The 13,260-nt window shown below is 36.4% G+C and overlaps 1 protein-coding gene across 6 annotated transcripts in view; it reads left to right on the top strand.

The window, feature by feature from the left end:
• Nucleotides 1-13,260, top strand: part of RABGAP1 (RAB GTPase activating protein 1) — a 161,680-nt gene that overhangs the window by 54,048 nt on the left and 94,372 nt on the right. For all 6 annotated transcript variants that reach the window (XR_006059090.1, XR_009599743.1, XM_042245725.1 and 3 more), the window contains 5 exons: nt 2,730-2,840; nt 3,228-3,294; nt 3,905-4,007; nt 4,421-4,590; nt 12,534-12,708. Coding sequence is in view for 4 of the 6 variants with exons in the window: in XM_042245725.1 (XP_042101659.1) it covers nt 2,730-2,840; nt 3,228-3,294; nt 3,905-4,007; nt 4,421-4,590; nt 12,534-12,708 (626 nt within the window). In the remaining 2 variants the exon portion in view is untranslated. The remainder of the gene's footprint in view (nt 1-2,729; nt 2,841-3,227; nt 3,295-3,904; nt 4,008-4,420; nt 4,591-12,533; nt 12,709-13,260) is intronic.

Genomic DNA, 13,260 nt, shown 5'->3' with positions numbered 1-13,260 from the left:
TTCTTATTTATATTTCTATTTTCATACCAATATTGTTATGGTATTTTCTGCAGTATGCATTCCTATACTGGGAAGTGGAAATCATAATCTATAAACCTTGTAATAATTTTTTTCCATTTTAAGAAACAGAACAGTTTAAACTATTTTTTCCCTTTATTGAAAATAAAGATTGAAGATTGTTTATAAATTCCAAGTTATAAATAGGAAAGGTTTCTAAGATCTTTCAGAAGAGAAGCACTAGGATGATTTCTCCTTCTGAGATCAGTCATTTTCAAGTTAGAAAGGTTAACTATCACAAATATCCCTGTTCAGCTGTGTATCAAGGAAATGCTGTACAGAAAACCCCTGGATGGTCAGATTTCTTTACACATTTGTTTGGGCTCTGTTATCTTTTTGTGGCATGCTTTCCTGAATTTATAATAGAAAAGAGTTTTGTAGACCCTAATACAGTGATGAAATTATTGACAAGGATGCCTTTGTCAAATTTGAAATTTTCAAATGCAGTTCCTTTTATCCAGTGATTCTGTAGTATGTCTAGGAATCAGAAGCAGTCATTGAGATGCCAAGAGAGTTACCAGCCTGAATGTTCCCCTTAATAGCAAAATTAAAAAGTGGAAATTAAATGTTGACTGTAATAGAATGGTTAAAATATGGTGCATTTCACAATAAATGCAAATATAAAATCATTATGTTGGAAACCTGAAACTAATGTGTTGTATGCCAGTTTTACCTAAAGCCAAATACAGTGGTATACCCATATGACTTATTTTAAAAAGTGGTATACCCATATGACCTATTTAAAAAATATATGTGTATATAGTTAGCCATAGCACAACATAAATTATTATTTTACCATAGCATATTCACAACCCAGATAATCACAATGGTGTGATCATTCACCTAGAGCCAGACATCCTGGAATGTGAAGTCAAGTGGGCCTTAGGAAACATCACTACGAACAAAGCTAGTGGAGATGATGGAATGCCAGTTGAGCTATTTCAAATCCTGAAAGATGATTCTGTGAAAGTGCTGCACTCAATATGTCAGTAAATTTGGAAAACTCAGCAGTGGCCATAGGACTGGAAAAGGTCAGTTTTCATTCCAATCCCAAAGAAAGCCAATGCCAAAGAATGCTCAAACCACCGCACAATTGCACTCATTTCACATGCTAGTAAAGTGATGCTCAAAATTCTCCAAGCCAGGCTTCAGCAATATGTGAACCGTGAACTTCCAGATGTTCAAGGTGGTTTTAGAAAAGGCAGAGGAACCAGAGATCAAATTGCCAACATCTGCTGGATCATGGAAAAAGCAAGAGAGTTCCAGAAAAACATCTATTTCTGCTTTATTGACCATGCCAAAGCCTTTGACTGTGTGGATCACAAGAAAGTGGAAAATTCTGAAAGAGATGGGATTACAAGACCACCTGACATGCCTCTTGAGAAACCTGTAGGCAGATCAGGAAGCAGCAGTTAGAACTGGACATGGACCAACAGACTGGTTCTAAATAGGAAAAGGAGTACGTCAAGGCTGTATATTGTCACCTTGATTATTTAACTTATATGCAGAGTACATCATGAGAAACGCTGGGCTGGAAGAAGCACAAGCTGGAATCAAGATTACTGGAAAAAATCTCAATAACCTCAGATATGCAGATGACACCACCCTTATGGCAGAAAGTGAAGAGGGACTAAAAAGCCTCTTGATGAAAGTGAAAGAAGAGAGTGAAAAAGTTGGCTTAAAGCTCAACATTAGAAAACCAAGATCATGGCATCTGGTCCCATCACTTCATGGGAAATAGATGGGGAAACAGTGGAAGCAGTGGCTGACTTGATTTTTGGGGGCTCCAAAATCACTGCAGATGGTGACTGCAGCCATGAAATTAAAAGACGCTTACTCCTTGGAAGGAAAGTTGTGACCAACTTAGATAGCATATTTAAAAGCAGAGACATTACTTTTCCAACAAAGGTCCGTCTAGTCAAGGCTATCATTTTTCCAGTGGTCATGTATGGATGTAAGAGTTGAACTCTGAGGTAGCTGAGTGCCAAAGAATTGATGCTTTTGAACTGTGGTGTTGGAGAAGACTCTTGAGAGTGCCTTGGACTGCAAGGAAATCCAACCAGTCCATCCTAAAGGAGACCAGTCGTGGTTGTTCATTGGAAGGACCGATGCTAAAGCTGTAACTCCAGTACTTCAGCCACCTCATGCAAAGAGGTGACTCATTGGAAAAGACTCTGATGCTGGGAGGGATTGGGGGCAGGAGGAGAAGGGGACGACCGAGGATGAGATGGCTGGATGGCATCACCAACTCGATGGACATGAGTTTGAGTGAATTCAAGTAGTTGGTGATGGACGTGAAGGCCTGGCATGCTGCGATTCATGGGGTCGCAATGAGTCGGACATGACTGAGCGACTGAACTGAGCTGAATTCAATTTTTACAGCCACAGAAAAGAAAAAAAAAAAAACCAAAGTCACATTTCAGAAGACAGAAGAGTGGTTTTGTAGCTTTTATGAATGGTTTATAAAATGTTTCGGTGGTTTACATACAGTAATGATGATCTTTTCACATCAAGAGGCAGATGATAATATCTGTTATTTGAATACCAGGGATAGAAAAGAATTAAATCTGTGATTCTTTTTAGTGCCTGATTTTCAAATCATAACAAAAGTTATTCTGGTGTATATTACAAGGAAATCCTTTCCAAAATTGATGAAACGTGTTCTCCTACAGTGCAGTTCCTAAAGATAAAGACAGACAATGCTTTAAACTACGCCAAGGAATTGATAAGAAGATTGTTATCTATGTGCAGCAAACAACTAATAAAGAACTTGCCATTGAAAGGTAAACATTTTTTAGTAAGTTTGGCTTAAATATAAATTTTATTTCTTGTCAATCTACTGAAACAGTCATGTACTGTATTCAGAAGTGTATTTGCAGACTGTTTTGCTCCCTGGGGAATTCTTTTGGTTATTAAAGTGTATATTTCATTGATTTTGAAGTATCTCTCTATCTTCAGCTCATATGTTAACCTCAACTATGTGATAATAAAAGGCGAACATAAAATTTGTTGATCTCAATTAAAGAAATAGATAATTTTGATAATGCTAATTTGTTGATGATTTCGATATGTCCTTTTTTTCTGTTAGAATATTTTTCAGTGCTCTAACTTAAACATCTTTGCTGTAGTTGTAGTCTTTTTCCCAAACTTATATGGTTCTTTTTTTGCAGATGTTTTGGTCTTCTCCTTAGCCCAGGAAAAGATGTACGAAACAGTGACATGCACTTGTTAGATTTGGTAAGGATAGCTTTTTTTTTTTTTTTTTAAGTTTGTATGCTATCTCCTCTACAAAGGTTGTTACACCAAATCTAATGTTAAAACACATTTATGAAGCAATAAGCAAAGATAAGGGTATTTCCTACTTGCTGTTTACCAGTCTGACCTTATACCTACTTAGTTTCAGTTTCTTGACTGTGCAGGGTTGATGTTGGAGTCAAAGACGTTTTATGAGAGAGTTACTTGCAGGCTGTTATCAGCTTTAGAAAAGTATGCAGTGTATATACTATAGCTATTAAATGAAAATCTTTATTTTAATAATGAAAATTCATGTAGTAATTGTTCACTTGAGAGAATTCAACATAGGTGTAGGTGGTAAATTTTCCTGATATCTGTACAGTTTGATATGATTTGCAAGCATTTATTTTATATATAACTTTTCAGGAGCAGTTGCATAAATAATTGGCAAATTTTTAGCTGTAATCATTCATATATACTCTTGACTTTTCATATGTATATATATGATCATCTTTCATACTCTTCTATTTTTACAACTTTTTTTTTAAGGCAACAGAATGAGGATTAGCTGTTATTTTTTTGGCATTAATGTTGTTGTTATTCTTTTCTTTAGGAATCTATGGGCAAAAGTTCAGATGGAAAGTCCTATGTTATTACTGGCAGCTGGAATCCAAAATCCCCACATTTTCAAGTTGTAAATGAAGAAACTCCTAAAGGTGGTGCAGATTGGTGACATCATGAACAGAAATTTTAGTAACTTTAACCTATAAACAGAGTATTTTTTCCTCCCTCTGCTTTCTTCATTTTTTCTTTTCCTTCTTCCTCTTCTATTTATATGCTTATATATTTTCAGGCTTCTAAGTATGACTTTTTTGTGGGGGCGATAATATATTTATATATCATTTCAAATTCAAAGGATATATAAGGAAAAATAAAAGTCTGCCACAGTTCTAGTGTCCCACCCTAAAGGGTACCACTGTGACTAATTTCCTGTGCAGTTTTTTAGATATGCATAAACTTTTTTCAAGCTGTTCATATTCTTTCTGAATGCATTTAAAACTTGTAATTCAATTATGTGAGCAAATATATTTCCACTTAAAAAATTTGCTTCTCCCTTCTCTCTCCCTAGATAAAGTGCTGTTTATGACCACAGCTGTTGATTTGGTAATAACAGAAGTACAGGAGCCTGTTCGCTTTCTTCTAGAGACAAAAGTCCGAGTTTGCTCACCTAATGAAAGATTATTCTGGCCCTTCAGCAAACGTAGTACTACTGAAAATTTCTTTTTGAAACTAAAACAGGTACTACACCTTTCTATAAATATAGAGGGGGAAATGAGAGAAGTCACTTCTGAGGCTGATTTATCATTAATCCAGGCTATTAGTTAGATCTTTAAATGGTCATGTGTATTTTAAATATATTAAAGAGGAAAGTTGTCTGTCATTTTACCCACCTATTTTTTGTTTTCTGCTTTTCATTTCTTCCTGAAGAACCAGGTTTCTTTCTAGTCTCATTTGCCTTAACCCTGAGCAGCTTCTTTTAGAATTTCCTTTAGTGAACTGTCAGATTTCTTTATCTAAAAGTCTTTATTTCAGTTTTATTCCAGTAGGACATTTTCTCTGAATATAGGGTTCAGTTTTTTACTTTCAGCACTTACAGATGTCATCTCACAGTCTTGTGGTTCTCACTGTTTTTGAAGAGAAGTCAGCATGCATTTATACTTGTAATGGGTCATTTTCTCTGGCTGCTTTTGATACTGTTTTGTATCTTGGGTTTTTAGGCCTTTAATTATGATGTGCCTAGGTGTGATTTTTCTTTCTGTTTGTCTTCAGGTTTGCTGGGCTTCATGAATTTTTAAATTTATTTGTTTATTTTTTTTTTTCTTTTACCATTTTTTGGGAAAATCTGACCCATTATTTCTCCCAAATTTTTTCTCTGCCACATCTCTCTTTCTCCTTAAGGGATTCTAATCATACATGTTTTTGACATTTTGTTATCCCACAGACCTCTGAGATTCTTTATTTTTCCAAATATTTTTTGGTGGTTGTTGTTGTTAGATAGGATACTTTCTGTTGACCTAACTTAAACTTTACTTGACACTTTCTTTTGTCATCTCCAGTCTGTTGTTAACCTTATTCAATGAGTCATTTAAAAATTTCAGATCTTGTTTGTTTTTTATTTTTCCTGGAATGTCCCTTTGGTTTAATGGTTTCTGTTTTTTATGTGATTACCTCCTTGATCTTTATTTTAAGCAGATCTTCTTTTATATTCTTGAGCATAACTTTAATTACTTTAAAAATCTTGGGCTGCTAAATCTGAGTCTGGAGAGACACATTTTCATGTTTCTTTGTCTAGTATTTTGGGATTATATATTAGACACTTTAAATGCTTAAATTATAGAGACTATGTTGTGGTCTTCTGAGTATTGAACTTAAAAAAGTTAATTCGGTCAGACTCTGTAAAATTTCTGTTCCCTTCTTTTAGCCTTTTTTTTGGGACCCTAGTTGCCACGCAACTTACTGCTCCTGTCTTTGCTTTCATTTGTCAGAACTCCTTGAAAGTAATCAAGTTCATGGTGACCTAAATTGCTGAATCCAGTGGTCAGTCTGAGTTTTCATCTTAGTGTGTCAGGAGCATTTGATACAGATAATTACTTTCTCCTCCTTAAATACCACTCTTTCACTTAGCCTTCAGAATATCTCAAATTTACCATGTCCAAAATAGATGTCATTATTTCATCCCTCACCCATAAAATACTCTGCCTACCTGTCTTTACCATCTCAGTTTATGGCCATCTTCTCCTAGTAATTACTTAGACCAAGAATTTTACTCTCATTTTTTCATGCACCATATCCTGTCTGTCAAGAAATTTCTATTTTTAAAGCATACCTAGAAGGCTGACCATTTCTTACCACCTAGATTACGTTAACTTCATCCGAATCATTGTTTTTACTTAGATTATTGAAATCTCTTTTTCACACATCTCCCTATTTCTATTTTTGTGACCTTTTGATATATTCTTAATATGGCAGCCTAGTGTCAAATCGCATCATTCTGCTCAAATTCTCTAATCCTATTTTATACCACAAAATCCTGAGTCCATGTAGTGCGTTGCAAGACCCTATCTCATCTGCAGCCTATTGTAAGCTAATTCCTCTTACTTCTTGCCTGCTTCCTCTGCTCTAACCATGCTCTTAGTAAATGAGTGAGTGAAGTCGCTCAGTCGTGTCCGACTCTTTGTGACCCTGTGAACTGTAGCCCACCAGGCTCCTCCATCCTTGGGATTCTCCAAGCAAGAATACTGGAGTGGGTTGCCATTTCCTTCTCCAGGGGAACTTCCTGACCCAGGGATCGAACCCAGGTCTCCCGCATTGCAGGCAGACGCTTTAACTTCTGAGCCACCAGGGAAGCCCAACCGTGCTCTTAGGGCTTTTGCTATTAACTGTTCCTTTACTTCAGATGCTCCTCCCTGGATTCCACTTGCTGTTATTCACCTCCTTCAAGTCCTCAGGTCTTCTTCAGGTCTTTGGTTAGATTTCCTAGCAACTCGTCACCACCCCCATTTAACACTGCAGTTTGCCCAGTTATCCACTGGTACTGCCAATTCTGTCTCTGTTGATAAACTTAAAAAAGATTTTTTTACATACAAGGGTGTTAGCTTCTAATATACTGCAAAGTATACTTTTTTTTGGTTTATTAAGTGTTTTTAGTGTTAGATACCTCCTAAGGCAATATTTCTAATCTGTCCATTCACTGATTTATCCCAAACATCTTGAACATAATTAGTTCTCCAAAAGATTTATGAACTTTATTTCATGTAACATTGAAATTCCATTATACAAGATTATAATATTGTATGTGGATTTATCTGAATATACTTTTCTGTAGCAAGAAGTATTTTAGTTCCAGTGTGTCCAAGTTAGCCCTTTTAGTTATAATTAGAAAAAGGTAACAAGCAGAACAGGAACTTCTTTTCAGTGTTATCGTAAGAGACAAAAAGTAAACTTGGGTCCCAGATCTTCACTGTGACAAGAGCAAAGAAAAGATTATATGATTATCATCTCGAACTTGGCTTTTGAGTCGAAGTATATGGATCTTCCCTGGTGGCTCAGAGGTTAAAGTGTCTGCCTGCAATGTGGGAGACCCGGGTTCGATCCCTGGGTCGGGAAGATCCCCTGGAGAAGAAAACGGCAACCCACTCCAGTACTCTTGCCTAGAGAATCCCATTTACGGAGGACCCTGGTGGGCTACAGTCCACGGGGTTGCAGAGTCGGACACGACTGAGTGACTTCACTTCACTTTACTTCACATGGATCTTACCATTGACTAGCTTTAGCTAGACTTTGAGCAAGCTCCTTCAACTCTCTGGGCCTCAGCTTACTCAGCTGTGAAATGGCAGTGATAGAATCTTCCTGATAATGTTATTGTGACAGTAGGTGAGAAACTGTATAACGTACTTGGAACAGTTCCTGGCACATACATGTTCTTCATGCATTTTAGCTGTTATTGGGAGGGATATCAGTGGGTCAGAAAAAAACACTTAAGTCATGCAGTCAGAACAGCACTGATTATTTAGTGGTTAGCGTCAGGGGAAGAATGCTTCAGAAAGAAAACCAATTTGCAAGCATTATTTTACAAGTTTTAAAGACTAGGTAGAAATGATTCTTAGTAGTTTATAGAGTAAGCACTAGCCAGCAAAGTAATTGTCTATTTTTTTGTATATGCTACAAATAACAAATTTGTATGTAAAAAATTATTCTCCTTAAACAGGATTCTGTTTCTTTTATCTTAGTGAATATAAAATAAGATTACCCTGATCTTGCTTTTACCTTGAGGACTTACGTTATACAGCTTTTGAGTCAAAGATTGCATAGGTTTACAGGAATATTTTTTCTGTGGTTTGATCTAGAATAATGTATCTAACAAAGCTAACAAATGACTTGTCAGCATAGACTAGGCAAAAATATAATGTATGCCTGAGACTTCTCCTGATAGACTATTCTAGACTCATTGCTAAAGTTACAAGCTGAACATAGGCTGAGTTGTCAATATTTTCTTTGCAAAAAGTTGAAGTTTATATGTAGAAGATGGGAGCAGAGCAGAGAATTCCTAAGAATAATCTCTCATTTTTCTCCTTATATGGATGTCTTGGGGGTAGGTGTGAGGGGTAGTCAGTTGAGGGGAGAAGAGAGAGAGTATGAACAATTTGAACAGTTTTTTCCTGTCTTAGCGCACTTAGGACACTCTCAATTCTCATTCATTCTAACATAATCTAAGTTTATTAATTTCCTCTTTTACATTGTTGGCTTTAAAAATTAATAGCAGCTGCCACTAACTGAGGCCCTCTTGTGGCAATCATTGGACTAGATACATTTTCTGTCTCGTAATTTCCATAGTGATCCATATTCCATAGTGAGGATAGTGTTTATATTTTATAGATCCAAAGATGTAAAATAGATTTTATAGGATGTCATGTGAACAAGATTCATACCATAAGCCTTCTAAAAGTGTTAGCCACGGTTCTTCCCATAGAAATGTACTTCTCTTGTCTTTCTTTCTATAAGAGCATTTTGGGGACTTAAGTCGAATTAAACATAATTTGAAATTTTAACCTCTTTGCAGTTCTCACTGACAGAAAAGGAAACACTGCTACAGACAAAATTTCTTAAATATTCAATATATAGTATCTGTTTTTTCCATAGGTGTGGGAAAACATGGAGAAGGAAATGGCAACCCACTCCAGTATTCTTGCCTGGAAAATTCCATGGACAGAGGAGCCTGGCGAGCTACAGTCAGTGGGGTCGCAAAAGAGTCGGACACATCTTAGCAACTAAACAGCTTGGGAAAACAATTATAGAAATGTTATTAAAAATGCATGTTTAAAAATTTATTCTTTTTCCTTTTCCTAAAATTATCTGGTGACTCAGTAGCTCCTTTTTAGCCTGGAACCCTTCCCAACTGTGGGAATTCCTATATTAAGATGGCATCATATTAGAGAAGAAACTTTTAAAATTAGTGAGGAAAGAAAGAGGAAGAAATGATCCAAAGACTAGATTTTCCAGCAGTAACATAAGGTGAATAAAAGACCAAATAATCATTCTTAAATTCTTAAAATTATAGAATTACAGAATTTTCATTGCTAAAGACACTGTAGGGGTCTTAAAATGTTTTATAAAGTTATTATTTTATAAATAAAGAAGCTGATGTCTGAAAGATTAAGTGATGTGTCCAATGTTCATAGACAAGTAGTATAACCATCCATATTGGAAACCCAAGCTTCTGTCTGCGTGTGTACTTGCTGTGTGTGTGTGTGCGTGCGCATGTGCGCTCGCATTCAATCGCATTTGACTCTTTGTGACCCCAGGGACTGTGGCCCCTTAGTTTCCTCTGTCCATGTAATTTTCCAAGCAAGAATACTGGAATGGGTTTCAATCTCCTACTCCAGGGAATCTTCCCAACCCAGGGAGCAAACCCAAGTCTCTTGCATTGGCAGGCAGGTTCTTTACCACTGTGCCGCCTGGGAAGCCTGTGACCTGGGAAGCCTGTGTGTATGTATACATGGACATACTCACCCATATGCAGTATTTCACTGTACCTCTCAAGGTAGAAAATGCTTTCTGTGCTAGAACTCTTGAACTGCTAGATCAGGAGCCACAGGTTACTGAACTATTCCTGAGATGTATGATAACTTGGTTAAGATCATGACTACTAGATTTCTCTTTTGTAAAAGTAGATTTTTCTTTTTGCATTTAACAAATCATCTTGACTCCATATTTATCTGACTTCCAACAGGCAGATTTGCTCTGGTCACTATTACTCAAAGGGGAGTTCAAGGTGAAGTGCAGGGGTTGTTAACGTTTATATAGTTTCTGGGGAAAAAATTCTTTAAAGTTATGTCGATCTTTGAACTGTTTTAGAAAGCAATTAACTAATGTTTTAGAGAATAATTAAAGCAAAACAAAAGTAAATTCTTTGACCTATCAAAGCATAATATTTGAAAGTTAAAAATCATAATTGCAAATTTAGAATGAACATATGTCATAGATTTTAATATAATTCATTAAGTAATGAGGGAACCAGTAAGATGGTAAAACTGGTTCCAAGTATTTGAGGAACTTGAATTTATGTAGTCTTTTCTTAGGAAAAAAAATTAGAACAAGATTTGTGGGATAGAAACAAAACTGTTTAATGTACTGTAGGTAACCTTTGGGTTACTTTTTCTATTGGACAGAAATTATTTGTTTAGTAATTGGTCACAAACCTACAGATTAATATGTAATTTCAGCGTCTGGGTCCTTTAATTAATAGTAAGTAATTAAGTCATTTGTTCATCTTGAAAATTAAATAATCCTTTGTACATGTTAAAACAGCACATCTGGATCTATGGGTCAAATCTGGCCTGACTGGTTTGCATAAAAAAAAATTTTGAAACATAGTCATACTCACTGTCTATGGCTGTTCTTGCACCATTATGGTAGAGTTGAGGAATTGCAGCAGAGACTACTGGCCCACATAGACTAAAATATTTACTGTTTGGCCCTTTACAGAAAAGTTTACCAACTACTTAGTTAAACAGTGCTTCAGGATGGTATTGAAAGGACCTGTTGCTACTATCGGAGAAGGCAGTGGCACCCCACTCCAGTACTCATGCCTGGAAAATCCCATGGACAGAGGAGCCTGGTGGGCTTCCGTCTGTGGGGTCGCACAGAGTCGGACACGACTGAAGCGACTTAGCAGCAGTTGCTACTATGTTAGCCTTCTAGGATTGGGGTAGTTTTTCTTAAGAACCCAAATAAACATTAAGATGGTAATATCTGCTCTCTGCCTGATATTTCTAATGAACCTCTTATTGCCCTCCACCTTCTGTATCTTTACTTCATGCATGTATATCTTTCTCTTTGGTGTTGCTACCTTTCTATTCTAGTTTTCTCTGTTTCTTTTCCTACAGTTCTGTCTTTTCCTCCTGCTCTGTATTTCACTGTTTTTTTCCTCCTCCTTAAACTGACTGTAATATGGAATATTAATGTATTTAAATATTGTACTGGTAAAATTTTATATTCTCTTAATTTTTTTTTTTAGGTCAGTTTAAAATGTTATGTGCTTCAGTTCAGTTCAGTTCAGTCGCTCAGTCATGTCCAACTCTTTGCGACCCCATGAATCGCAGCACGCCAGGCCTCCCTGTCCATCACCATCTCCCGGAGTTCACTCAGACTCTTATCTCGTCCTCGGTCGTCCCCTTCTTCTCCTGCCCCCAATCCCTCCCAGCATCAAAGTCTTTTCCAATGAGTCAACTCTTCACATAAGGGGGCCAAAGTCCTGGAGTTTCAGCTTTAGCATCATTCTTTCCAAAGAAATCCCAGGGCCGATCTCCTTCAGAATGGGCTGGTTGGATCTCCTTGCAGTCCAAGGGACTCTCAAGAGTCTTCTCCAACACCACAGTTCAAAAGCATCAATTCTTCGGCGCTCAGCCTTCTTCACAGTCCAACTCTCACATCCATACATGACTACTGGAAAAACCATAGCCTTGACTGGACGGACCTTAGTTGGCAAAGTAATGTCTCTGCTTTTGAATATGCTGTCTAGGTTAGTCATAACTTTTCTTCCAAGGAGTAAGCTGCTTTTAATTTCACGGCTGCAGTCACCATCTGCAGTTTTGTGCTTGCCTCAAGATAAACCCGAAATACAAAACAACTTCAGTTATCAAAAATTTTGTGAACTCCATTAATCTCTTTTCTGTCACTTACCTCTCCTCCCACCCCGCAGCTGTAGCTTTCAGTTGAAGAAAACTTGCCTGTTCTGTTAGCACTAGGCTAAAGGATTTGGTGGTAGGGGCATGGAGATAAGACATTCTTAGTTTTAAACTGTATGTTTTAGATTATTTTTAAAACATTTTTTATGTACAGTTGTATATAGGAAACCTTGAGCAAAATTTTAAGGTAACTGGGAAGCTACAGAACAGTTAACATTTTAAGTTAACTTACTAAATATTGGTAGTTGGATGTTTGATGATACAGTCTAAATACAGTAAATAAAATCACAGAATTAGAGTCCTATTCAGTAAATATCCTATTTTCTTAAGGGTTTTAAGCCTAAACATATGTTTTTCTGCTTAGAAAAGGTTACATTTAGTTTAGATATTCAAAGTAACACCTTTTTATTCTCAGATCCTATGTAAAATCAGAAGTAGTGCTCAATTTAAAAAAAAATGTTATCACTTGATAAATAATGTGTTTTCCTCTTTAAGATAAAGCAAAAGGAGAGAAAGAACAATACTGACACTTTATACGAAGTTGTATGCTTGGAAAGTGAATCAGAAAGAGAGAGGAGGAAAACTACAGCCAGTCCCTCAATTCGCCTGCCACAGTCAGGATCTCAGAGCTCAATGATACCTTCTCCTCCAGAAGATGATGAAGAGGAAGGTAAATTGTAGGGAGAACTTAATTTCTATTTTGGGTGGTAGACTATACAGACCATTACAGTTTCATCAGTGAAGTGATAAAGTGACATAGTGTTTTGAATACTTTTAATAAATGTTTATGAGAGTCTATGCGAAGGACTGTGGGAGATAAAAAATGATTGCCATAAGACTTTCTTTGAGGTAATTATAGCCAAGTTAGAAAAAATAAGATTTATAACTAGTGCTTTTTTTTTTAAAAGAATCAGTCTCTGCTAGCTTACTGAATTAATACAGCACATTTTTAGAGCAAATTTGAGACAGCTTCTACCTAAATAAATATTTCCATCTCAACTGATTGATACATTATTGGATTTTCATACTGATAAATACTAGGAACCAACCAGTTCTTTTTTTTCTCCTCTCTTTTTTTCATGGTTATGTCTATGAATTGTTCTGTCAATTCCGTGTCAGAGTGAGAAATGGAGGGAAGGAATACAGGAAAAATGAAAGTTTGGAAGGCATTTTGTACCAGAGCTTTATTTTTAAGGGCAAAAACAAGCTGATTATGAAAAGT

This window comes from Ovis aries, chromosome 3 (genome assembly GCF_016772045.2).
Source record: "Ovis aries strain OAR_USU_Benz2616 breed Rambouillet chromosome 3, ARS-UI_Ramb_v3.0, whole genome shotgun sequence".
Lineage (NCBI taxonomy): Eukaryota > Metazoa > Chordata > Mammalia > Artiodactyla > Bovidae > Ovis > Ovis aries.
The sequence above is the reverse complement of the archived record's forward strand: the minus strand, read 5'-3'. Positions and strand labels throughout refer to the sequence as shown.